A 27,944-nucleotide genomic window follows, 5' to 3' on the forward strand; every position below is an offset into this window, starting at 1 on the left:
TCGGGTTGGCACTTAAACTGCCAGCGGATGAAGAGCCTTTCCATTCGATCAGCTGCGCCCATTAAGCATACGCCGTGTTGGACGCTGCAAATCAACAGAACATGATTTGCATACACCAAAGACCTACCAAAACCCACCCCCAGCCCACCTGTCCACCAGCCTGATGTTGACTTATGAGCGCCCAGCTTAGCTCAGCTCGGCTCAAAAGTTGCGGAAAAGCGGAAATTACATTTCGCTCACTTCGTGTGCAATTAAAGTTGTACCCTCCTCGGACGGGCTAAACTTTTCCCTTTTCCAGTTGGCATTTCGCTATGCATTTGAAACCGCGGCGCGGGCACACACTTTAAAGTGTTTCTGTTAATTCGAATTTGAAGTTTGATCGATATGTGGGCGTGGTTTGGCGCTGCGGCCGCCACCCACTGGCCGCCCGGCATTAGAGGTCATACGAAGCGAGGCCCATCATCATTTTAACGCCAGTTGCCGCGCTGCGTTGTTTGACTCGCCGCATCGCAGCGGCTGCACCTGATTTCCCTCGGCAAGCGCTGAATCCAACCATCAAAAGCATGTCCGATGCGGCCGGGCTGGTCAGCAGCGATGAGGAGGGTCTGCCCTCCGGTGGCGGCAGTGGTCGCCAGCGGATCCAGCGCGACTACAGCGACTCCCGGCTGGAACGGGTTGCCAGCTATACGACGACCACGATGCGACTCAAACCGGATAAATGGACCAAAATGATGGCCAGCGATGAGCTGCGGGTGAGTTGTCAACGCGATTTGGAAATAATTGGGAAACTCTCAGTCCTAGTTTAAAGTGATTTAATTAAATGTTTAAAAAAAGTACGTCAAAAAGTGTGGAAGTTAATTTAGAAAATATAGAAAATTTTAGGAAGGCAACTTTAAGTCATAGCCAATAATTGGAAACCTCGGTGAATTAATCTCAGTGGATTACTTTTTAATGGCAAAATTTTCTTTGTGCTCAGCGAATTGTCTTGGAATGGCTTCATGGCCATACTCGCGTCCTAGTAATGACTCTCAGTCCGGGAGGAGATCTAGTGCCCAGAAGCTGCCTCAGCGACTTGTACTTGCCATTCTCGGTACTGGCACCACGCGAATCGGTCCCTTCTATTGGCCTGCCGCCCCTCGAGGATGAAGCGATGGCCACAGCCACAGCCGCCGTGTCCGCTGTTGTGGCGGTCACTCCCGGTGCCCTGCTTGTAACAATGCCGCCCGCCTCATCCAGCTTCACGACTCTGGACGGAGTGCCGCGCGGCAAATGTGCCTATTTTGTGCGCCGGCACAGTTCCGGTGGATCTTTAACTGCTTCCAATTTCCCGGAGAGTGTCCTCTACGGGGACTTTCCCGTGCACAGTAAAATCGAAACCATGTCGCTGCTGTTCGATGAGGTGCTGCAGCCACTCCTGGAGCAGGTTCAGAGTCAGTGGCCGGCTATTGTTCGGAAGGACCTGCAGGCGCGCATCAAGGAAGTAAGAAACATTCTGACCGAGGTGAGTCTGGGTTGAGACACACTCCGAGAAAATGAGCCCTGAATAAAAGAGACATTAAAAGTAAGTGTTTTTCAAAATTAATTACCTAATATACTGGTCTTGATATGAACCCAAAGTAAAAACCGGATTTATATCTTCTAAGTTATATTAAAAAATTGCCCATATTGAAGAAGGGCTACATTTTTTTTTAAGAGTGCAGCTGCCAGCTGTGTTATCTCATCAAATTAATCTAATTGAGTGCAGTGGGGCGAAGGCTTCGAGTGAGCCGGGGGGACGGCGATTCCCAAACCGATCCCAATCGAGGCGACTCCGGCCATTGTCTTGGAAGTATTTCGCTTAATTGGCAAAACTTTTCATGTGTCTACGGGCGATACATATAGATTTCGGTCTGCGGAAATATATATATATACTTTATTGTTATCCCCGCAGATTAAGGGCAAAACCAACAATCGCACAATTTTATCGTTATTAGTTTCGCCAACAATCGTCGAGGAAGTGTTTGCCCACGTGAGCCAAGGGTAAGTTCTAGCCATTGAATGGCCATTGTCTTAGTGTACCGCCCAGCTCCCTCCTCTTCCGCCGGCGGGCTGGGAGATGTCGCCCCGAGAAGCTATCTTTGGCATTGTTTATGTGGGCCGAGAGACAGAGAAAGGCTTATTCATGATACCAAATTGATTTTCATTGGCATAACTTTTCGCATGAATTGGTGCAAATTTATTTAGCCAGGCAATTGGGGAAAATTCAAGTTGTTTACCCCTTGGCCTTGCACACACGAACACAAACCACTTCGATTATTTTCCCATAAAACAAATGCTTTTAATTAAATTGCAAATATTAAAGAAATGCTATCTAGGGCCGGACATCAGCATTCTAAAGAAAATTGACTGAAATTCGGTCAAAATTGCCGTCGATACACACATCAGGAGTCTTTAAGGCGTATTAAAAGATATTTGCTTCACTAACTCACAATGCCAGCATAATCAATAAAAGCAAAATTAAAAGCCAAGCAAAGGCAAAAATCAAAATAAAATAGAATTCATTGAAACGTTTATCAATTTTTTATTGAAAATATATTTTCAACCATTTTAAGAGCGACTGAAATGCATAAAGATGAAAGTCAAGCTAACATTTTTAGAAAATTAGTTTTACTAGTTTGGCTGTTACCCAAGCCTTGAAAAATAGAACATTTTAATTTAAACGACTCTTTAATTTGTCATTTCATTCCCTTTTGTTTCAATTAATTTATTTTCTCCCATCAAAGTAACCTGAGACCCGCTCAAGATCCCAAATTCCGCAACTTGCTGGAGGAGATGTTCATTAACTGGACCACCCAAATGCACGACATTGTCGTGGAACGGTCCGAGTGTCAAGCGCTCGGATCGCTGTCACCTCCCTCCCAGATCGGTCATTCTGTAAAGCATATCACCTATGTCTCCTTGCCCGCCCAGGAGATAGGTTTCTGGACAAACCGGAAGTTGAATCTGCAGAACATCTATGAGCAGCTGCGGGAGTCCACGCACAAGACTCTTGCCCAGATCCTGGAGAGAATTGAGTCGGCCTACCATCAGCCATATGCCAAGGCTTTTCGTCAGCTGGTTGCCTCCTGGCTGGAGGCGCAGGACGTATCCCTCTGGCTGCAGCCGCTGCTTCGTCAGACTGCTGCCTTCAATTCGGTGCAGTTCAGCAATGCCCACGAGCTGGTGGCTCCGCTCGTTCACGTGGTCCATTTGGTTTGGAGCAGTGCTAGGTACTATCGCAGTACCCAAAGGATGAGCGTCCTGCTGCGCTGCATCTGCAATATGCTGGTACACCGCGCTGCCGAGGATCTGGAGTTTCAGCTACTCTTCCAGGGTGACGCCGATGAGGGCTTGCTTAAGATTAATCGCACCACCGAGGTCCTGGAACTCTTTAAGTAAGCTCATTAATCTATACTTGAAAATTTTAGTCTTAATTTTACAAGTGGAACAAAAATTTTAAAAAATTACAGACATCGTATGTTGGAGTACAAGGAGCGCTACGGCAGCAGCCAGGTCCTGTTGCCCGCCCTGCCTGGAGAAGGGGCAGTGGCCGTAGGCTCTTCATCCCCGTCACCTGATGACCAGCAGCAGCTTTGGCGCTTCTGCCACGAGGATGTCTTTGGCCAGACCCTGGATGGCTTCTCCGCCCAGCTTGCGGAGCTGCGTCAGGTGTTCGAGGCGGCGGTGCAGTTCCAACAATTGGAGAAGCTTGAAGTTGGTGGCTTGCGGGGAAAACTTCTTACCGCACACGTCAGGGAGGTACATACTTTAATATATTAAATTTTCTACATTATTTTCATTAAATTATAAATAAACACGAGTCTTTTTTAGATCTTTAGCGAGTTCAAGTTGCTCTTCGAGCAATGGAGCAGCGTTGACATCGATTTGACAGCTCCATTGGCCAGTAAGTGGCGGAGCTTCCGGCGCGAGCAGGCCCTCTTCTTTGGTCGCATGCAAGTCCTGGAGCAGAAGCTAGCCACCGTGCTCCTTCAGGCTTTCGAGCAGTGCCACAGCTGGACGCACTTGCTTCGACTAGCTTTGATGTTTGGCTGCCTGCTGCAGCGCGGAGCCGTCCGTCCAGAGCTGGCTCGTGTCCTACCACACATTCTTGGTATTTACGACACAGAACTTGTGCAGCTGGAGGAGGGTGTGGGTGAGGTGCTACTGGGCTACGAGATCCGTGGTCTGGTTGCCGTGCCCATGGCAAATAACTTCCCGCCGATTGCCGGGGCCATGATGTGGCTGGAGCAACACATAAGCCGCTGCAATGAGTTCAGTGCTAAAGAGTTGAACCAGCTCATTGAGCAACTGTAGGTGTGCCCAGATGATTATAAAATAATGAAGTACAAATAGTTTATTTTATGATTAGACTAAAAGAAAAGTTGGAGCTCCATACGCTGCCCCGGAAGTGGAATTCCCTGCAGTCGCGTCGCAATATTTTAACCACCAAGCTGAGCAATCTGCAGATGAAGATCTGGACCACTTGGCAGGAGGGCATAGACAGGCTTATTGTCCGGGGCTTGGATGAGTCGGTGCTCTCCCGTTCGCAAGATAATAGTCAACTATACCTCAACTTCTCGCCGATTCTGTTTACCCTGCTAAAGGAGACCAAGTATCTGCTTGCCCTGCAGGCTATTGGCAGCTTGTCCGACGAACTCTTCCAGCTTCCGGAGCCCCTGCTTACTCTCTATGACCACCGGGATGCCTATTGGGAGCGGCGGATCCGCTTAATCAAGATCGGGGAGTTCTACAACGGCATTCGCTCTGGGGAGTGTGCTGCCGCCGAGCTTCAATTAATTGGCCACGAACTGGCCGCCATCGACCACCAAGTGGGAGTGGCCTGTCAGCAGCTCAGCTGGCGGAATTACGGTGGGTGGGGGAAACAGGCTATTCTCCTCATTTATACTTATGTATATTTATATACTCCTCCAGATGATCCGCTGGTGGCCGGTATCTTTGAACAGAGCCGGGACTTATACGCCCGCCTGCAGCAGTCGCACGGCAATCTGGACGCTATTCTGGCCAGCATGCGTCGCTGGAGCCGGGAACCGCTGCATCAGCGCAGCTTATATGGCCGGAATCTGCTGGATCTTCGCCATCAGCAGGACCGAGTGCGTCTGCGTCTGCTGCAGTGCGATGAGACGAAAATGCTGCTCAACCGCCTGCTTATAGCCAATTTCTGTCTGTTCTTCAACTACGAATCGCAGGAGTTTCAGCTCTATTCGCGGGATCTTAGTGTGCAGGAGGTGGGTCTTTGGATTATCCTTGTTAGACTGTAAAGTTTTTATTTATCTTTCTATAAACAAAAGTTTGTTCGGGAATTCCCCAAGGAGCAGCGGCGACAGTATCACAAGTACCTGGCCAGCGTGGACGCCTTGATCTACCGCGAAGTTCGCCAGGCGATGAGAATAAGGTTTACAACTAGCACTTGAACCCTGCCCTACACTTTCTATCTATACCATATCCATAGCCATTGCCATCCATTATCACTCATCGCCAATCAATTGCACCCATTTTTAACTGGCAGCCAAACAGCTAAATTCATTGCATTTCGACACGCTGGCAGCGGCTTTCATGTCTCATCAGAGCTAATCAAGTAAATGAGCACGAAATCGCACACTGCAACCGCAAAAATACGAAAGACACCTGCAGAGAGGCGACGGCAACAACCACAGGCACGAGACCGCAGCAACATGAGGCAACAGTTGTAGCAATCGCAGCACAATTGCAACAAGAAATGGCCGCGGGATGGGCATTCATGCGTCAATTGCATGTTTCACTTAGCGGCACTTTTCGTGATTGCATGCAGACAGACAGCCAGAGAGGCAGACTGACTGACAAACTGAGGGCGGGTAGAGCTCCCAGGACTTGCCACTGTGGCAAACGAAATAAGCTGCAAGACAAACTCAGCACTAAATTTAATTTTCACATTACTCATACGCCGTGTAATTCAGTTTAGAGTATTTGTACAAAGAAATGACAGCAACGGCAACTCCAGCGCCAGCGCAGCAAACAGAGGACTCAAGTCTGGCAAGGGTAGTCCTACAGCAAATCACAACGCCACAGGCGACAACAACATCGGCAACAGGAGCAACACTAGCGGCACCAGGAGGAGGAGCAGCGGCAGGAGGTGGTGCTGTCAACGATGCTCCGCTGTTCGAAGTAAAATTGGAGCTGACGGAAACGGAAATACGCTTTTCGCCCGCCTTTGATGCAAGTGTGGAAAATAACTTTCAACAAATTGTGGAGCAGCTGTTGCTCGATATAAAACAGACATGCGACTGCATGCCAAGAATTGTGGCTGACAGTGCCCTGTCAGAGGATGATGAAGACGACGAGGACGACACGGCGAAGGAGTACGATCCGGATCAGGAGCAGGGGCAGGCACTTGAGCCGGAGCAGGAGCACGAGCCGGAGGAGTACCCAAAGCCGCAGGCCGTGCAGTTTAACCTACTGGCAGCTGCCAAGGAGTATAGCCAAAAAATGGAATGCACTGGTATGCCTCCCCCCCTAAAATTGCCGCATTTTTTCGCATACCCTTTCGAAGGGGCATAAAGTTTCCCCAGAAGCAAGCCCCACTAGTAAACGTTTCTCTAGATTTCCAGCAAGTGTATTCAAAGAGTCCTTTTTTCGCCACCTTCTGTTTCTTTCATTTCCTATCCGCCAGTCGATGGCCTGGAAATGCTGGAGAAGGCGATACGCGATGCCCTGGCGGATACGGTTGAAGCGGCATCGGCTTTTGCTGCCAAATTCCACGCCTATGCGTTCCTGTGGACCCAACAGAGCGGCGACGTTCTAGCCGCCTGCATGGAGAGGGCCAGAGAGCAGACGATACATGCCAGCGGTGGCAGCTACGCCATCATGGAGACGTTCAAGAAAGAGGTAAGCCGAGGAATCCGAGAGGAGCACATACGAGTGCCCCTTGGGGCACCGGATGCCAACAGCTTTAGTGGCTGGCGACGGACGACGACGACACTCACACCCGCCGAAGCCGAAGTGGAAAAGTGGCTCGCAGACGCAACTCAATTGGCAACCGCACAATTTACGCCATGTAGCCCCTGAGACCAATAACGCTTGATAAATGTCGACCATTTAGGGTCAAATGTGTGGCAGCGCCAACTGACCAGGGCGGAAGACCGGGCCAAGCCAAGCCAAACGAAACAAAGCAGGGCAAAACACTAAACAACTGCTTAAGCGCCGCATGGCGTCGCTGACTTATGTTCGGGGGCAATTGGGAGCCAGGCAAATCGCCGACGTATGCGTAATATTTTCTTTAAACAATTATCAAACGCCCCGAAAAGTATGCAATAAATTACCCGAAAGGCACAAGCACACACAAAGCACACAACGGGCTACAACAAATCATGGTCAAAGTGCACAGACACGGAGGGCAAGGCGTGTGAAATTGGGTGTGGCCCCAATAAAATAAGGGAGATTCTTTACCGGGAAACAACGAACTCTGAATGGTCTGATAAGGCACATTAAATCTGATTTAGGGGAAGTTTTTTTTTCTTTTTTTCATTTCAAAGAAGCCAAATACATTGAAGCTTAGCCGAAACTTAGCAGAAGTGCACTGATATAAATAATTTTCTATATTTAAGAAAAATCGCCTCTAAAAGAAATTCACCCTTAAACTAATAATATAATTTTTTTAGGCTTCATTTTTTTGTTTTTCTTAAGTTTAGGCAGTTTTTTAGATCCTTTCTTAAACCATTGCGAATTTGCCCTAAAAATCGGACAATAAAAAATCTCCCACGTGTGCACATATAATTCCCAAATAGTTCTAACATCCCTTGAATGAAGTTAGTGGTATAATGAAAATTCTTAAAATATTTAATATGTAATTAATGTAAGTAATTATTATTTTCTTTCACAAAAAATATGCCAAGCTGTCTTCCTAAAGATCTTTTGATCCCAAAAAATTTAGTTATTCAAGGCATCACTTTAGGGATACCCGAACTGAATATAGAGCACGAGAAATCACTGGCCGGCATTTTATTTATGACTAGCCATTGAGTTGCCCCTGGCGCAGCTGGTGCGCTTAATAAAGCGACGCCAGCGGAGCGAATAGTATATAAACAGCACACGGGCTTAGCCATCCCACACCCATGTGCATGTGTGGCAAATTAGCAAATAAATTAGGCAGAACTGGGCCTGGCCAATGAAGTTGTCAGCAGTCAAGTCATCCCATGTCCGCCTCCGCAGATCGAGAACTACAACGAAGTGCACGACGCGATTGACCAGACCGAGAACAGGGAATGCATCAATGGATGGCTGGCCCTGGACCTCAAGCCCCTGAAGTTCGGCCTGCTCAACCTGGCCTGTAAGTGGTCGCATTTGTGTAAGAAGTGGCTGCTGCGCTACGTCCAAGGCACGCTCAAGGTAACCTTAGAACTATATCTTATCTATAAACTACTTACTATAATTTAAATTTAAAAAATCAGGAACTAACTGCCTTCATAGCCCGCGGTCATGAGACCTTACGGCTTCACATTGCCAGGACCGATTTCCGTGCCCTGCTTCGCGTGCTTGCCATCATGGCGGAGATCCGGCGGCGAGAGCCCTACGCAGACAACGTCTTCAAGCCGCTAAAAGAGATCATGGGTCTGCTAAAGACCTACAACGTGGAGTTCGAGCCCCAGCTACTGCGCAGCATCGAGCATCTGCCGCAGCTGTGGCAGCAACTGAAACAGTGCAGCACGGTGAAGCAGGAGGCGCTCCAGGACACGCGCTTTCACCAGCAGCAGCGTGTGACGGCCCTCATTGCCCTGCACACATGCCACCTGCATCACTATGCCCGCCAGTTCCAAAAGATGCCAGTAAGTGCTGATATACACCAAGGCTTCGATACCCTACTCAATATTCCCTATTGCTTACAGTTCTTTCGGGTGCCCTGCTCGGATGTCTACGAAGCCTGCGACGAGGTCTATGTACGTCTCCACCGTTTCAGTCGCCAGCAGCGCCTTTACTCTCGCTGGGCACGCCTCCTTGACATAACGCCTCCCGATTCCGCCACCCTGCAGCTGTGCATGGTGGAGCTGCGTCGAGTCAAGGTAAGAGTGATGATGGGGGCATTGACAAGATCTAGTCAATCCATTTTTTTTATAACCTTACAACCCCTGCCCGCAGCAACTGTGGGACTTTGTGCGCGTCATCGAGTCGTGCATCGTGGACTGGCACGCCACGCCGTGGCTGCTCATCGACACCGACGACATGGAGCACGAGTGCAAGAAGTTCACCCGCGACCTGCGCACCCTGGACAAGTGTATACGCGAGTGGGCGCCCTATGTCCATATTGTGGGCGTACTCCGCGAGCTGTTAGCCTCGTTGAGGGCCATCACGGAGCTGCAGAATCCCGCAATTACGGAGCGCCACTGGCTGGAGCTGATGCAGCTGACAAAGGTGAGCTTGCTCAATGGGTTGTGGGTTCTGTGTCTGGGGATTTCGGGTTAGATGCAATGCTGTGTGTCCTTTCCAAATGATTGAGCGAGCCAACAATGGCATGGAGCCGGCAATCTGCAATCCCCGCTGATGTGTCTCTTTGTTGCGAGTGCACAATAAGGCGCTTTGGCAAACACAAATTAGCGGAGGTGGTGTGGTGCCAAAAGCCCATGGCAAGGTGAAGCTGCAGGTATGCAGCTACAGGATGACTCACATGAGGCGATGTCCTAGCAGCCATAAGAATATGATTTTGCAACCCGAAACTTGTGAAACTATTGTCTGTCACATTCATTGCTAAAATCTAATCAAGTTCCTCGCTTATTGACTTTATGCTCAGCTAAGTGGACAGCATTCCATGGAGGAGCTGGTAAGTGTAAATGAAAATCTAATGCTGCAACTATAACAAAATCATTAAATCATGAAATAAGCTCTAGTTATCGCATTTACTCGTCTAAGCCTAATCAAAAACAGCCACAAGCCAAAGGTCCGCTGTTTGGGGGGGGGGGGTTTTGTTCATGGAAATATGTGCATTGTTGAACGGCATTGGCATTGGATCCATTACAAAGTCCGGCAACAATGGGCTTATCCGAGCTTTGTGCTCCACATAGCCGGAGGCGAGAGCGGAATGGATGCAATGCTCAGCCCTGTTAATTAAATTTTCGGAATTCAGTCAAAATATGGGATAATTAATGTGAACACTGTACGACTTTGGATAGACAGCCGGGTTATCTCATAACTATGCATGCAGACCGATTAATAACTATACACTGACCTGCTTAGAGAAATTATTTAAAGATGTTTCAAATTTACTTGACCATCAAAATATTTGTATATGTTTTTATATATAATTTAAATAACTGGACTGATTAATAGTTGATTTATTTTTAATTCAAAACATAACATAATTACTTAACTTACACCAAGTAGCATAGGGTTAGGAAGCTTGTGCACAAAGGCCAAGTAAGCCTTGAAGCCATTTAAATATATTCAAATTTCAAATTTCGGTAGCTAATGAGTCCCTTGCTACGTATGCGTAATATTCCTTTGAAATACACACATTGTGTATACGCCCCTTTAGCTTACCTACAAATGCAATCAATCCACGAGCTTGGCCCAGCTGCTGACCCTGCAGCTGCAGCATCACGAAGAGGATATCAAGAACACTGTGGACCGTGCCATCAAAGAGATGACTGTTACCAAGGTATTGGACGAGATCAAGGCCACCTGGGCGCACCTGGAGTTCGAGCTGGAGCAGCATCACACTCGGCCTAACATCCAGCTACTGAAGGTGTCCGAAGAGCTCATTGAGACTCTAGACGACAATCAAATGCAGCTGCAGAACATCTCCACCTCGAAGCATATAGAGTATCTGCTGGACAAGCTCTCCCATTGGCAGCGCGTTCTGGGAGGCATCGACACCCTCATCGTCAACTGGTTCGAGGTGCAGCGCAAGTGGATTTACCTGGAGTGCATCTTTATAGGCTCAGCGGACATTCGCGCCCAGCTGCCGGCGGATGCGGCGAATTTTGAGCGTATCGACGCGGACTTCACAGAACTGCTAGCCAAGGTGAAATAGGTAATTATTCATTTCTGTTACTAAACCCTTCTACTTCCCACATACAGGTCAGTACCATACGAGTGGTCATGCAGGTGGTCCTCGGCCACGACGATGTCCTGGCCCAGTTGCTCCAGCTTCAACAGCGCCTGGCAATATGTGAAAAGGCCTTGAACGACTACCTGGAGACCAAGAGGCTGGCCTTCCCCCGCTTCTACTTCATCTCCGCGGCCGATCTGCTAGACATCCTGTCCAATGGCAACAATCCCCAGGTGATCGACCGCCACTTGATCAAGCTCTTTGACTCGATACTTCGACTGCAGTACGAGACGAATACCCCCAACGCGGTGGGCATGCACTCGAAGGAGAACGATGAGTATGTGCCCTTTGTGGCCTGCGAACAGGATCAGCCTGCCTTTATTGTGTGCAACGGACGAGTGGAACTCTGGCTGCGAGCCATTATCCTGCAGATGCGGAGCACCCTGCACGAACTGTTCCGCAGGGCGCTGCGGGCCTTCGGGGAGAAACCCCGCGAACTGTGGCTCTACGACTGGCCCGCCCAGGTGGCGCTCTGCTGCAGCCAGATCAGCTGGACGGCGGACGTGAACAGGTCCTTTAGTTGCATGGAGGAGGGCTACGAGGGCGTGATGAAGGAGCTCCACAAGCGCCAGATTGCCCAGCTAAACGCGCTGATCAATCTGCTGCTGGGCGAGCTGTCGCCTGGCGATCGCCAAAAGATCATGACCATCTGCACCATCGACGTGCACTCGCGCGACGTTGTGGGCAAGATCATAGCCACCAAGGTGGACAATTCCCTGGCTTTCCAGTGGCAGAGCCAGCTGCGGCATCGCTGGGACGACGACCAGGCGGGTAGCTCTAGCGGAAGGGCAAGCACGACGATCAGTTGCGGTGGCGGAGATGACGACTGCTTTGCCAACATCTGCGATGCCGAGTTCCGGTATGCCTACGAGTATCTTGGAAATACCTCACGGCTGGTCATCACTCCGCTGACAGATCGCTGCTACATTACCCTGACCCAGGTGCGTATACGCAATATAACCCTTAACAAGCCGAGCACATGGCAACGTCGATAGCTCAACCAAGCCAATTCACTTTCACTTTGCAGCAAGTAGTTGCCAAGGCAAAATCCCTTCTAACGAGCACTGAATTAAATATAAACCTGTTCGTCGCCTGCCAGTGGGCGTTAATGGTTTTAGCAGCGGAAATCCGCTACAAATGTAAAGTCCATAGCCGGCTTTGAATAATTGAAAGCCATTGTCCCGTGGCTTGAATATATTAAAAGCAGCAGCGGCAAGTCAAAGTAAAAAGAGTGTCGGTGTGGCAGTGAGAGGACAGGGACCACTGAACGGAAATTCAATAAAATAAATGTATTTGCGCGTGCAATTAGCACAGATTTTTGTCCCTGACAGTGGCATATTTCATGCACGGCTGCCTTATCGGATGTTATCTCGGCGACACCTTTGAATCGAACTGACAGAATGTGTCGAATGCTCTAACAAAATTAAAGTGTGAATGTAATCAGTGTGAATCACTCACTCTTGTCAAGGGAAATTATAGGAATTGAATATGTATTTTGTAATTGATATTATTATGGAGAAGGGTTTATATTTATGTATTTCGAGGACATCACCATTTTCAAGCATTGTTCTGCCAAATGTTTATTTATTCTATAATAAATGTATTGCGTATTTAAGCCACCTGAAGCACATTCATTTCATTTCAATCAAGATGTTTAACAAAATGTTTTTATCACCAAGCAAACATGTATATTTCTGAAATAATACAACCCAATTTTAATCCAAAAATCTCGTTGGCCAGCCATAATAAAAGAAAATATATATTAAAGAAATTTAATTGTAACTGAAGCCAAATAAAAATTTGATAAAACCCCTTTAGCTTTTGGAATAAAGCTGCTTAGCTATGGATAACCAAAAGTGTTTGCAATAAACACAAAATCCTCACAGAAATCATAAACATCCTTCAGGCAGCCGGCAAGCCATACAATTGAGAAATAAATTTGAATTGAGGGGAGGAGAGATTGTATAAAACCACAGCGGAAGCAGCCATTAACAAGGCGATCACCAGTTTGTATTGCTTTACCTCCTCCCTCCCCCGCTTCGCTTCGTCCCGCGGCAAATTAAACAACTCGTTAGTGGAAAATAAATGCTCCTTTTTCATTTACATATGCCACCTCTCCTGCTCCTGCTGCACCTTCTCCTGACAACCTGGCATCCTGCTATCTTGCTATCTTGCCATCAGTCGCTGCGATTGCGGCTGGCCGGTGCAACCGCCGGACCCGCTGGCACAGGCAAAACGGAGACCACCAAGGACCTGGGACGCGCCCTGGGCGTAATGGTTTATGTCTTCAACTGTTCGGAGCAAATGGACTACAAATCTTGCGGCAACATTTACAAGGGACTGGCGCAGACGGGAGCCTGGGGCTGCTTTGACGAGTTCAATCGCATCTGCGTGGAGGTCCTCTCCGTGGTGGCCGTCCAGGTGAAGACCATACAGGAGGCGATAAAGGTATGGCCACGACGACGCTGTCCGCTTGCAAATTGATTTTACCCACTCTGCTCCTGCTCCTCCATTCCGCCATGCTGCATTGATTACTTTTCCCGGACACTGCTGTCCTGCTCCGTACTGCTTCTCTTCTGGCCCCCACTGTTTGCAGATGCATAAAACCCAATTTATCTTTATGGGCGAGCGCATTTCGCTGGAGCCGTCGGTCGGAATTTTTATCACCATGAATCCCGGCTACGCCGGTCGCACGGAGCTACCGGAGAACCTGAAGACCCTGTTCCGGCCGTGCGCCATGATTGTGCCGGACTTCGCCTTGATTTGTGAGATTATGCTAATGGCCGAGGGCTTCCAGGACGCCCGTCTGCTGGCCCGCAAATTTATCACCCTGTACACGCTGTGCAAGGAGCTGCTGTCCAAGCAGGATCACTACGACTGGGGCCTGCGGGCCATCAAATCGGTTCTGGTGGTGGCTGGCACTCTCAAGCGAGACGACCACAGCCGGCCGGAGGATCAGGTGTTGATGCGAGCGCTCCGAGACTTTAACATACCCAAGATTGTCACGGAGGACGTGCCCATATTTATGGGTCTGATTGGGGACCTATTTCCGGCCTTGGATGTGCCACGCAAGCGGGTCTTTGAGTTCGAGAAGACCATCAGGCGGGCGGTGAACGAGATCAAGCTGCAGCCGGAGGAGGGCTTCCTCATGAAGGTAGTGCAGCTGCAGGAGCTCCTGGATGTGCGTCACTCGGTGTTTATTGTGGGCAATGCGGGCACGGGCAAGACAAAAATCTGGCAAACGCTCCGCGAAACCTATCGCATCCAAAAGATGAAGCCCGTCTGCCATGTGCTCAATCCCAAGGCTCTCTCCAATGACGAGTTGTTCGGCATCGTAAATCCCACGACCCGGGAGTGGAAGGATGGCCTGTTTTCCTCCATTATGAGGGAGCAGGCCAATATGCCGCCGGGGAATCCCAAGTGGATAGTTCTGGACGGAGACATTGATCCCATGTGGATCGAAAGTCTAAATACGCTGATGGATGACAATAAGATTCTAACCCTGGCCAGCAACGAGAGGATCTCGCTGAAGCGTGAGATGCGCCTGCTCTTTGAAGTGGGACATCTGAAGGCAGCCACTCCGGCAACAGTCTCCCGGGCGGGCATTTTGTACATCAATCCACAGGATCTGGGATGGTCCCCGTATGTAGTCTCAAATAATTCCTTGAAAATAAAATATTACAAAAATTTATTATTTAAAAGGTACGTGTCCTCGTGGCTGGAGACCCGAGTTGACATGATTGAGCGGGGCATCCTGACCACCCTGTTCGAGAAGTACTTTCCCTGTCTGATGCAGCGGCATCGCGACTTTCGCCGCATCACTCCCATCACGGACATGGCCATGATTCAAATGGCCTGCTACCTGCTCGAGTGTCTGCTGGACAGCGACGAGAGCGGCGGCGATGGAAGAGGTCGGGGCAGTGGAGCTGGGGGAGCAGGAAATCCACACAGCTTACACCACGGCGAACTGTCGCACGAGGCGATGATCACTGCTCTGGAAACCATCTTCGTGTACGCAACCGTGTGGAGCTTTGGCTCTGCTCTCAGCCAGGATGTGATCATCGACTGGCACCGGGAGTTCCACAAGTGGTGGATTGGCGAGTTCAAGGACATCAAGCTTCCCAGCCAAGGCACTATCTTTGATTATCAGCTGAATGTGCAGACCCTTAAGTTCCAGCCCTGGTCGGAACTAGCCACACAGGAGCAGCTGGAGGGACAAATCGACGCGGAAACTCCTTTGCAGGTGTGAATTTTAAAGAAATCTTAAGTATATATAAGTAGTATTCCCTGAGCTCTCCGTTTTATGGTCCAGAACATTCTCATTTCCACGGCGGAGACCACTCGGCTGGGCTACTTCCTCCGTCTGCTCATCGACCGCAACCTGGCCTGCATGCTCGTTGGCAATTCCGGTTGCGGCAAGGGTGCCATATTCCGTGAGCTGTTCAGCCAGTATGCCAGCGACCAGGAGCTGCTTGAAGTGGCCGTGACATCGGTTTCCGTGGCGGACACACACCAGCAACAATCAAATCAAACTGCTGCCCAGTCAGGTGTGGGTGTTGTGCGCCGGAAAGCCTCCTCCTCGGCCACTCCCCTGCTGACCACAGTGCAGGCCACACACTTTAACTTCTACACCAGCTCGGAGATATTCCAGAAGATGCTGGACCGGCCGCTGGAGAAGAAGTCCGGCCGCTGCTATGCACCAAGCGGTCCCAAGCGCCGGCTCATTTACTTTGTGAACGATCTTAATATGCCGGAGGTGGATGCCTACGGCACGGTCCAACCTCATACGATAATGCGCCAGTTCATGGACTACAGGCAGTGGTTAGTGAGAAGTTTAACTGTCATAATTTCCGGTTTATATTTCTATTTTTCTTGTTTAGGTACGACCGACAGCGGCTGCAACTAAAGGACATCCGGCACTGTCAGTTTGCAGCCTGCATGAATCCGACCGCTGGTTCCTTTACCATCGATCCTCGCCTGCAACGGCACTTCTGCGTGTTCTCGGTAGCCTCGCCGAGTGAGGACACCTTGCACCACATCTATGGCAGCATTCTGGGCAGTCACTTGGAGAGCCCTACCCAAGGATTCAGCAAGGAGATCCGATCAATTGGCAGTCTGCTGGTTCGTGTAGGCATCGCCCTGCACCGGCGGGTGGAATACGCCTTTCTGCCGACAGCCCTCAAGTTCCACTACCTGTTCAACCTACGGGATCTAACGGGCATCTATCAGGGTCTGATGAACAGCATCGGTGCTCCGGCAGCTATGGGCGGAGGTGCTTCCGGCTATGGGGGCACCATTTGTGGCCGACCCTCGGAGCTGATGAGGTTTTACGTCCACGAGGCCTTTCGAGTCTATCATGATCGCCTGGTCGATCCTTATGACATTAAGTCGTTCAAGTCATCCATTCGGGACATTTTCAAGAAGGACTTTGAGGACTTTGACGAGGACTTTGTGTTTGCGGAGCCCCTGATCTACAGTCACTTTGCCCAGTCGCTGGTGGACCAGAAGTACATGCCCCTCAAGAGCTGGGACTCGCTCTACCAGCTGCTGCTCGAGGCCCAGGGTAGCTACAACGAGGTGGTGGGCTACATGAATCTCGTCCTGTTCGAGGATGCCATGATACATGTGTGCCGGTAAGTGGAATTATATCGTTAAGTGGATATATATTTTAAATTCTATTATTTTATAGTTTTTGAAATTATTGTATATTTTGTACGATTTATTTCGACTCTTTTTAGGATCAATCGCATCCTGGAAAGTCCACGGGGTAACGCTCTTCTTATCGGAGTCGGTGGTTCCGGCAAGCAAACCTTGGCCCGGTTGGCGGCCTTTATCTCCTCGCTCAGTGTCTCCCAGATCCAGATCAAGCGAGGATTTGGTCTGTTTGATATGCGGGAGGAAATCGCCAGCCTTTATATGAAGGTGGGCCTAAAGAATCTGGCCTCGGTTTTTCTCATCTCCGACGCCCAGATACCGGACGAATCCATCTTGATGCTCATCAATGATCTGCTGGCCTCGGGAGAAATTCCGGAGCTCTTTAATGACGATCAATTGGACACCATCACCAACGGGATACGGAACGAGGTTAAGCAGAGCGGTACGCTAGACACCAAGGAGAACTGTTGGCGGTACTTCGTGGAGAAGGTGCGCCGGCTGCTAAAGGTGGTGCTTTGCTTTTCGCCGGTGGGCCAAACGCTGCGAGTACGTGCCCGCAAATTCCCGGCGATCATTAGCCGCACGGCCATTGACTGGTTCCACGAGTGGCCCAAAAGCGCCCTGGAGTCAGTTTCCCAGAAGTTTCTCAACGAAATCAACGGGATTCTGGAGGTAAGGAAATTAATTTTTTTATGGTATTTAGGGTATATATTTAAGTTCTTTAAAATATGCTTATTTTTGTGTATTCTGTCATTTTAGTTATTATATTTTTTTCTACAAATTAAGTGATTATTTTTCTGAGTGTTCCGGCTGCACCATCTCCCTTAGTTTATTTGTCTGCCGGCCACAATTTACAACTGCAAAATGTCATGTTGGACACTATAAGCCCCACCGGCGTTGAAACGACTGACCTTCCCGACCTTTTTCTCTTCCGCTTTTCCCTGAAATTTACATGCAGCCCGGCCTGGTGCCGCCCATCGGCTGCTTTATGGCTTACGTCCATGGCACCGTGAATCAGATATCGAGAATTTATCTGCAGAATGAAAAACGCTACAACTACACGACCCCGAAAACTTTCCTGGAATACATATTTCTCTACCGCAAACTGCTGGTGGACAAAAACGGCGAGTTCGCGGAGCGCATCGCCCGGCTGCAGAGCGGCATGGCCAAGCTGGCGGAGTGCGCCCGTCAGGTGGACACGCTGAAGGTGAGTAAGTGATGGAGTGGCGACCATATGCCATATGAGAATGAAATGTGGAGGTGGATGTGGGTGTTTCTGTGCTTGTAGTGAATCCTGTTCCACCAATGTTGTAGTTTTAGATAGAACATTTTTACAGATAATTATAGAGTAATGATATTATACCGAAAGAAAGTTGGTAAAGTAAAAGAAGGCAGTTTTAAGGTTTAATTACATTTAATAATTTAATTTACATTAAAAGCAGATATATATTATTTAATTATATATTATTTAATATAAAACATAAACTCTTCTTCCGATTTATTTAATTTAAAATAATTTTTTCTCCTTGTTCATGTGCTTTCAATACTATTCCATACATATAAAAGTTTACAATGCACATCTCAGCAGAGTTTAAAGCGAAAATCCGCACGCCTGCCATCAAATATTAATTAAACACGAATGCAGAATGCCCTCAAAATGGATCTTTACGGGGCATCAGCTTTCAATGGAAATTCTGCTATTCGATCCGGTGGCGACGCGACTGCCTTTCAATTAGTGCGCTTAATTGAATTATTGTTGCAGCAAATCTGATGTCCGCCGGCCCGCCTTACTCTGCTTTTTTGTTCGTTTACTTTTAGCCCTGGGGCCAGCATCGATAGCGGAAACCGGAGAAGCGGAAGGCCCGACACAGAGACTCTGGCGCTGCCATTCTTTGAGTTTTTAACGCCGCTTCCGGTTACATCGCGTATACGCAACGGAAGCCCACCGGCTTTTCGTCTGTGTCGCTAAACAACGGCCCATCGAGTGGCCAGTGAAAGGGGGCCAAATGTTATTTAAACTAATTGAATTAAATTGAATTCGCCACCATTCAACGAAAACAGTTTCGATATTCCTGAAAGCGGTTTTTCCCCACACTTCTCTTGTAGATATCCTGTGTTTTTTAGTGATGGGAAAAGAACGCTTAAACTTGTGGAACTTAAAATGTAGAAAAGCCGTTTTGACTTTAAAAAGTTAAGAATTTTTATTTTATTATTATTAGTAACTAAAAGGTATTCTCTCATGTAGTAAATAGTGCTTTTAGAGCACTTAAAATTGATTTTTTTTTATTATTGGTATTCCTAAAAATAACAAATATTTTGTAAGAATACTACCTTGATACGAACCCTTGCCATCACTAGAACCACCCCAGGCGAATATTTGCCCGCAGTTTGTGCGATAAAGTTGCGCTGCGTAAATATTGAGCCATCGTGCCGTGGCTTTAATTATTTTCGTCAGCCAAAAAGTTTTCAGCTCACTTTGATTTTGGCTTTGAGTTTCAATTGACGTCCAAACCCCACCACCTTCCCAAATCTTCCACAGCACCAACTGGCCATTCAGGAGGTGCAGCTGGCCGCCAAGAACGCAGCCGCCGACAAGCTGATTGTGATTGTGAGTGCTGAGAGCGAGAAGGTAAAGCGAGAGCGACACATAGCCTCCGAGGAGGAGAAGCGGGTGCGCATCATCGAGGAGGATGTCTCAATTAAGACCAAGATGTGTGAGGAAGACCTCCGCCAGGCGGAGCCAGCCTTAGTAGCTGCCCAGGCGGCGCTTAACACACTGAACAAGAATAACCTCACCGAGCTCAAGTCCTTCGGCTCGCCGCCCAAGGCCGTGATCAACGTGTGTGCCGCCGTTATGGTCCTGCTGGCCATCAACGGAAAGATTCCCCGGGATCGTAGCTGGAAGGCGGCGAAACTGATGATGGTGCGCGTGGACCAGTTCCTCAATGATCTGCTCAACTACAACAAGGATAACATCCATCCCAACATCATCGAAACGCTGCAGGAATACCTCAAGGTGAGCGCATGGTATATGTCGAAATTAAGGATAAAGATACTTTAAGGATAAAGTATTTATGGATTTAGTACACAAATTGATTTAAAAAACTAAATTTTTTGTTAAACATTTTATCTGCTGTTTGGTTTTTCAACTGTCTACCTTTACAGCAATCTGAAAACCACTTTCAAACAAAAAGTTATTTGAAATTGTAATCCCGGGAAACCGATTAAAAGTTTTACCTGCGCGTTTTTATAGTCTATAAATGAAAAACAAAGTTTTTTAGTCATTGCAAGGATTAACCAATCAATAACTTGTTTAATAATTGCTTCCAGGATCCCGAGTTCAATCCCGACAAGGTGGTGCAAAAGTCGGTGGCTGCTGCCGGTCTGTGTGCCTGGGTGATCAACCTGCACCGCTATCACCAGGTCTTCCTGATCGTCGGACCCAAGCAACAGGCTCTCCAGGACTCGCACCAAGAGCTGCTGGAGGCCCGCGAACGGCTGCAGTACCTTAAGGCGAAAATCAATAATTTGGAGGCCAAACTGGCCGAGATCCAGGCCGAGTTCGAGAACGCGGTGGCGGAGAAGCAGCGCTGCCAGCAGGAGGCGGACAAGACCTCCTTCACCATCGACCTGGCCCACCGGCTGGTCAACGGGCTGGCCAATGAGAATGTGCGCTGGCGGGAGTCCGTCCAGAGGTGAGTTCCCATTTATCCAGTGGGTCAGTGGCTTCCACTGTTGGTACGGGTGCGGGTGGCACTGCGGCTGGGTGCACTGCATTTATGCGTAATCAATTATTAAATTTAATTTACATTCTGTGTGCGCCGCAATCGCTGTAATTGCTTTGCCTGCCACTTGTTCTGACACCCTCTGAGGCCGATGGAGGGACTGTGATACACCTAGAGACAATTTTGAGTTCCTTTTCTTAAAAAAGTCACGCAATTACATATTTTATAATAGACCTAATTTAGTATCTACACAGACCTACGGCCATGTTCTGCTTAATTTTATATATATTTTTGTAATATCAAAAAAGATAAATAAGTGGAATATAATTGCAAGTGTATGCGAATTTCGCTTACTTGCGGGCCACCGCAGCAACAAAAGGCCGTAAATTTTATTTACTCGCTCCCATTTGGCGCACTCCGAGGTCTGCGACCCCAACACTCCGACTTCGATCGCAAATGGCGACCCCGGCCCAATGTGCTCGTTGGCCGGATGATGGCAATGAACCGCCTGGAGTGGCAACAATTTGCAAAAATCATTGGCAGTTAACCGAAATGCATTTAAACAGCTCTCACGTACTCACACTTGAGGAGAGTAAGGGGATGAGACCATGCTAATCCTGGTTCTGGCACTCCTGGTGACGTGAGCCACGAAAACGTCGTGCCAAGGTGCGACAAGCTCGGTTGCCTAACAAGCCAACAATTGCAGTTGACAAGTGTGAAAGTTGGCGCTATGAGAGGGATATATACATATATAAGGAGATGCAGGGATGAAAGGAAAACGGGGTGTGAAGGGTGGCAAAGCCTATTAGGATTTAGAGGCTCTTCAGGTTCAGGTTCACCTTCAGCTGGAATGCATCTCAATATGGATAACACATGAACGTAAACAGATATACCTAAAGACTTAAACGTTTGCATTGAAATATACCAAGCTGATATGTAATCAGCTTTCCACTTATTTTTAATTGTAAGGCTTTGTGAGTCAATCCAAATGAATCAATTGAAAATGAAAGCCTCTCAATTATCAATAAAAAATATGCTTGACACATTGATAGTGTTTTGTGGTCATGTTGATATTACTTTTACTTTCATTGTAAACCGTAAATTAGTGCTTTCAATGCTCCAATTTCGTTTCATCACCAAATGGAAAATATGAAAAAATATATCAGATATAAAAAGAAATGCATGCAAAATATTCGAACACTAGATAAATTCATTTAAATAATAGACAGGAGTCGACAGGTGACATCATCATCATCGTTTCCCAGTTATACTATATATTGCATGTCCATTTTGGATAAAATTTTAGAATATTTCAAAGTTTTTACTGAATAAGCGAGTTAATGAATATCCGCCTAAAACTCCACCCCTTTTTGAACTCAAACATGCACCTGGGGGGGGCCATGAATTTACCAAAAAATGTTCCACTCACTCGAACGCACCCATCAATTATATAAACCATCGGCAAAAAAACGTAATCAAATTCATATAGATGTCAATGGCAGTTCGAGGGAGGTACATATTCAGTACCAGTAACATATATGTATACCCCAGTACACACAACACGCACAACACTCCGACACCTTTGGCTGCCCATTGACTGGCTGGCTTGCTGGCTGCCTGCCTGCATTCATTGAAATTCAATTGAGTGCGCGTGCAAGCCAAAAGAAAATCCGCAAAGGGCTCCGATGATGATGGGTTTCGGGTCTGGTATTATAAAGGGGTAAGGCGCAGGGGGAATAGTGTTCGAAATGCTGCAGTTTTCGCACCTAAACAAGTGCAAAGCTCACACACGGGCAGCAGGGCAGCGGGCAATGGGCAGCGTCAGCAGCCAAATCGCTTGGGAAGCAGGAAGCAGGGAATATATAAAATGCATATGAAATACGTATTGAATTACGAAAAATGAGAAATTTCCCAACTCTGCCGGGCTGTGAATTTATGCTCTCTGGGTGGGGTTTTTGGGGCTATCCTTGGCCATACAAACTAATGCCCATTGAATGCACTGCCAAAGGAGCAGCAGCCTCGATTCTGGGTCCTCCTGGGAATTGTTCAAATATTTATGAAAATATAATTTGACCCACAACAGCAAATTGTTTGTACCTGTGGGGGCGATGGTGTCGGTGTGTGTGCATGGTGTGTGTAAGCTGCTCTGACTTGCATATAAATTTCTGCATATTTGACAATGACATTACGCACGCACACACAGACGCACACCTCGGTCCTGTACGCCAGGATACTCGCATTTGTTTGCCAACTTATTGTTGGTTGTTGGTTCTACAACTGCATCTGCCAATGCCTGGGCTGCTCGGGTTGCTCGGGCTGCTGCCTTCGAAAAATACTATCCGTTATAAAACTAGAATGCTCTTATGTCACCTGACAGGTATTTCACCAAAACTCAACACAACAGCAGCTCGGCAAAAACAATTATTGCATAAAGGTAGACCACCAGGAGCGCAGTCGGGAATTTCTTAAAGGGGGGTCCAATGATATTCATTTAAAATTCCCGGAAACCCACAATGAATTCAATTAAGAGGAGGCACTGACACGTCTCTGGACTGCACAAGCAATTATGGGGATTATTCAATTACAAAGCATCGTCTGCCAGAGTCTTTTAACATAAACATATGAACGTGCCCGCAAATGAGCATAAATCATTCGTGCTTTTAAAGTTCTGGGGAGGCCACTGGGAATAACTAATTGAAAATAGTTTAACTGCCTCAAGTATGTCGCATAAAGTGGGCTACTGGGGCAGGACACTGTCCGGCGCAGGACTCTCTCTCCCTTTTTGACTTAATAAGCTAAAATATTTCAATAAGAGCTGGCATGCAGCAATTTCCGATAATTTATGCAACCTCTTGAGTTTGTTCCCACGGCATCCTGGCATCCCGGGCATCCTCCCATCATCAACAATGTCAGCAACAAAGGCAGCAACAACCTGCTACTTCCGCTCCGACATCATTATTTTTTCAATTTCCCCTCATTTAAATTTAAATGCAGCGGCAGCTCGAGTCGGAGGCTGCATCGGCTGCCGGGAAGCCGGGCGCCTGCAACCTTTGGCTTCCTGCTACCGTAATTTATACGATTTGTTAGCATCAAATGGAAGATTACCACCCGCGCCCCCAATGGGAGCCGACACCCGCTCCCGATTGACTTCCGCATCCTTTCTTATGGCTCCCCCCTTCCAACCAAGCAGCCTGCAGGCCAAGATTGGAACCCTGCCCGGAGATATACTGTTAATTTCCTCGTTCCTGTCGTACGTGGGATGCTTCTCGCGCCGCTACCGGGAGGAGCTGCAGCACAAGATGTGGCTGCCGAACTTTCGCAAAATCGATGTAAGTAGCCGAGTAAAAGTGCCGGCACTTTCACTTGACAAGTCCTGGGACTTAGCTCGCTATCCTCTTGCTCCTCTTTTCTCACGTTTCCATGGCAGCCGCACATCCCGCACACCGAGGGCGTCGACACTCTGGCCCTGTTTTCGGATGACGCCCAGATAGCCGCGTGGAACAATGAGGGCCTGCCCATGGACAGAATGTCGACGGAGAATGCCACCATCCTGCAGTACTCCACGCGGTGGCCGCTGATGATTGACCCCCAACTGTAAGTGCATAAAGTAATACTTACTTTCTTCCGGGAAAATTAAGGATAAGACTTAATAAGTTAGCTAGTTTTTCCAAAAAATTAATATACCAAATTCAAATAAATCTACTTCACAGCCAGGGCATTAAGTGGATCAAGAACCGCTTTGGCTCTGATCTGGTAGTGCTGCGTCTGCGGCAACGGGGATTTCTGGAGGCTCTGGAGAAAAGCATCTCTCAGGGCGACACCGTGCTGATCGAACAGATCGAGGAGACGATGGACACCGTGCTGGAACCACTGCTTAGCCGGGCGCTGATCAAGAAGGGGCGATACCTGCGCATTGGCGACAAGGAGATTGAGTTTCATGCCAACTTCCGGCTCATACTGCACACCAAACTGCCCAATCCTCATTATAAGCCGGAAATGCAGGCGCAAACTACCCTGATCAACTTTACGGTCACGCCGGACGGACTGGAGGAGCAGCTGCTGGCCGAGGTGGTCAAAATCGAGCGACCAGACCTGGAGCAGATGAAGACGGAGGTGACGGTGCAGCAAAACAAGTTTAAGATATCGCTAAAGGCACTGGAGGACGAGCTCCTAGCTCGGCTGGCCTCCGCAGGAGAGAATGTGCTGGACGACCATGCGCTGGTGATCAATCTGGAAAATACAAAGCGCACCGTGGACGAGATCGAGGCAAAGGTGCGCGAGGCAAGGGTCACCACTTTGCAGATTGACGACACCCGGAACATTTATCGATCGGCGGCCAAGCGGGCTGCCATCCTGTACTTTGTGCTCACCGATCTAAGCCGGATCAATCCCATTTACAAGTTTTCACTGAAGTCCTTCATGCACGTCTTTCGGCAGGCCATCGCCCAGGCCGCCGAGTCCAAGGTCTTCGAGCGACGAGTGCTTAACTTGGTAGACTCCATCACCCTGCAAACATATCGCTACACTTTACGCGGGCTTTTCGAGGCGGACAAGCTGACCTTTACCTCGCATATGACGCTGCGCATCCTGATCGCCGCCGACCAGGTGTCCAAGGACGAGACGGACTTCCTGCTCCGCTATCCCCACGATCCAAGCACCCTATCGCCACTGGACTTTGTGGGCCGCAGCGCCTGGGGCGGCATCAAGTCGTTGACTTTGATCGAGCACTTCTACGGCATTGACAAGGACATGGAAAACTACACGAAGCGCTGGCGCAAGTTCATGGGCAGCGATGCTCCCGAGCGGGAGCAGTTCCCCGGCGAATGGAAGCACCGTACTCCGCTCCAGAAGCTGTGCATCATCCGAGCCTTGCGACCCGATCGCATGACCTACGCCATGCGTCAGTTTGTGGAGCAGACAATGGGTAAATCCTATGCCGAGGTGCAGACGCCACCCTTTGGAGCCATCTTCCAGGAACTAAATGCAGCCACGCCGGCCTTTTTCATCCTCTCGCCCGGAGTGGATCCCATCCGGGATGTGGAGCGCTATGGGCAACGGCAGGGCTTTCACACGGAGTCCGATACTCTGGTCAACATCTCCCTCGGCCAAGGCCAGGAACTGCTGGCCGAACAGGCCATCCTTCAGGCCTTGGCTTCCGGCCAGCAGTGGGTCATTCTGCAGAATATCCACCTGGTGGTTAACTGGCTGCCCACGCTGGAGAAGCTCATCGAACGGATCGTGTTGCAGAGCGAGACGCAGGGCGAATCCAGCTTCCGACTCTTTATCAGCGCCGAACCAGCGCCGGATCCGCAGTACCATGTGATTCCGCAGGGCATTCTGGAGTCTTCACTAAAGGTGGTCAATGAGCCGCCTTCAGGTATGGCGGCCAACCTGCATAAGGCGTGGGACAACTTCTCGCAGGACGCGCTGGAAACGTGCACCCAAGAGGCGGAGTTCAAGTCGATCCTGTTCGCTCTGTGCTATTTTCACGCGGTGGCCGGTGAGCGGCGCAAGTTCGGCCCGCAGGGCTGGAACAAGGTGTACCCGTTCAACATCGGCGACCTGACCATCTCGGCCAGTGTGCTGCACAACTACCTGGAGGGCAGCAACCGGATTCCGTGGGAGGATCTCCGCTACCTTTTCGGCGAGATCATGTACGGCGGACACATCACGGATGACTGGGACCGCCGTCTGTGCCAGACGTATCTGGAGGAGCTGCTCCAGCAGGATCTCATCGACGGCGACTTTGAGCTGTGTCCAAACTTCCCGGCTCCACCAAATCTCGACTTCGAGGGCTATCACTTGTACATCACGGAGATGCTGCCCGAGGAGAGTCCCCTTCTGTATGGACTGCACCCGAATGCAGAGATTGGCTTCCTGACCACCGCCTCGGAGCAGCTACTACGCACCATTTTCGAGCTGCAGCCACGCGAATCTGAGTTAAGCTCCCATTGTGGGGCACCTCGGGAAGAGCTCGTGAAGATCATGATCGACGACTTCCTGGATAAACTGCAGGACGAGTTTAACCTCCAGGCTCTGCTCAATCGAGTAGAGCGAAAGACGCCCTTCGTCGTGGTTGCCCTGCAGGAATGCGAGCGGATGAATGCCCTCATCCGAGAGATCAAGCGTTCCCTGCGAGAACTGATGCTAGGATTGCGAGGCGAGCTAACCATCACCCAGGAAATGGAGCGCCTGGATCATGCCATCTTCTATGACCATGTGCCCGGTGCCTGGGCCAGACTGGCTTATCCTAGCATGCTGGGCCTGCAGGCCTGGTTTGCGGACTTGCTGCACCGCATCAAGGAGCTGGCCGGCTGGCTGAATGACTTCAAGCTGCCCTGCGCCATCTGGCTTGGAGGACTCTTCAATCCGCAAAGCTTCCTGACCGCCATCATGCAGGAGAGTGCCCGCAAGCACGACCTGCCGCTGGACAGGATGCTAATCAGTTGCGATGTCACCAAGAAGCAGAAGGACGATGTCACGTAAGTCCAAAATAAACAATTTCTTAAAGTTTGTATATTTAAAATCGAAGTAAAATGTAATCTCTTAAACTTAAATACCTTGAACAGGCTTCCACCCATGGAGGGTGCCTTTGTCCACGACCTGTACATGGACGGAGCCAGCTGGGACTGCCAGCAGAACTCCATTGTGGCTCTGCGGCCCAAGGAGATGCTCTGCGCCATGCCCGTTATCTACATCAAGTCCATTGTTCAGGAAAAGCAGGAGCTGCAGCGCGTCTACGAGTGCCCTTTGTACAAGACAAGGTGGGTGAGGATTCCCCTCTCATATTTGGTATTTAATATTTTGCAACTAACTTGGTAATGTGTCCCTTAAGGTCTCGTGGCAATACCTACGTTTGGACCTTTAATTTGAAGACACGCGAACGTCCATCGAAATGGATTTTAGGCGGAGTAGCACTTCTACTTCAACCATAAATATTGTATTTTAATTTAATATATACTAATTATTAATAATAAATATAAATAAATAAATACTGTTTTTAATTTAATATATTATACTATATATATACAATTTAATATATACCATAACTAGTGTATTTTAATTTAATTACATATATTGATTGCTATTAATTATTAACAAAAATGCATTATTATATAGAAATCGTATCTCCATTATCACAACATCATTGTCATTGCTGGAAGGTCGCTTGACGAGGAATCGCCTCGTCACGCAGTTCCCCATGAATGTATGACTAATCAATTAGTAGATGTTTATAACTTGTAGCACACTGATTGACGCGGCACTCGCAGCGCGCAACTCACGTGAACCTGGCGAAATTGTGACGAAACGGAATATATACATAGCTTATCTAATATTGGGAGAATCATGTGCTAAACCGGTTGCTTGTTGCCATGCGAAGTAAGTCACGCACCAGAGAGGAGCCAACAAGTTTCTAAAATTCTTTGAAATGAGTTGGAGAAATTCTTCGT

General features: G+C 48.6%; 1 protein-coding gene across 1 annotated transcript; it reads left to right on the top strand.

Annotated features, from left to right (window-relative positions):
• The first annotated feature begins 563 nt into the window (after nt 1-563).
• On the top strand, nt 564-27,428 carry LOC108083967 (dynein beta chain, ciliary). The gene is made up of 31 exons (XM_017179973.1): nt 564-752; nt 977-1,501; nt 1,931-2,019; nt 2,763-3,413; nt 3,489-3,777; nt 3,850-4,328; nt 4,388-4,887; nt 4,951-5,264; nt 5,328-5,431; nt 5,973-6,514; nt 6,686-6,900; nt 8,224-8,400; nt 8,463-8,837; nt 8,898-9,071; nt 9,148-9,420; nt 10,538-11,026; nt 11,083-12,054; nt 13,295-13,561; nt 13,710-14,755; nt 14,816-15,356; nt 15,426-15,934; nt 15,994-16,746; nt 16,852-17,440; nt 17,727-17,975; nt 19,308-19,784; nt 20,099-20,463; nt 23,684-23,822; nt 23,921-24,087; nt 24,204-26,975; nt 27,063-27,257; nt 27,329-27,428. Exons 1-31 carry the CDS (start codon nt 564-566, stop codon nt 27,426-27,428), a joined length of 14,526 nt encoding a protein of 4,841 aa, XP_017035462.1.
• The last annotated feature ends 516 nt before the right edge of the window (nt 27,429-27,944 follow it).

The sequence above is a fragment of the Drosophila kikkawai genome, chromosome 3R, assembly GCF_030179895.1.
Source record: "Drosophila kikkawai strain 14028-0561.14 chromosome 3R, DkikHiC1v2, whole genome shotgun sequence".
Lineage (NCBI taxonomy): Eukaryota > Metazoa > Arthropoda > Insecta > Diptera > Drosophilidae > Drosophila > Drosophila kikkawai.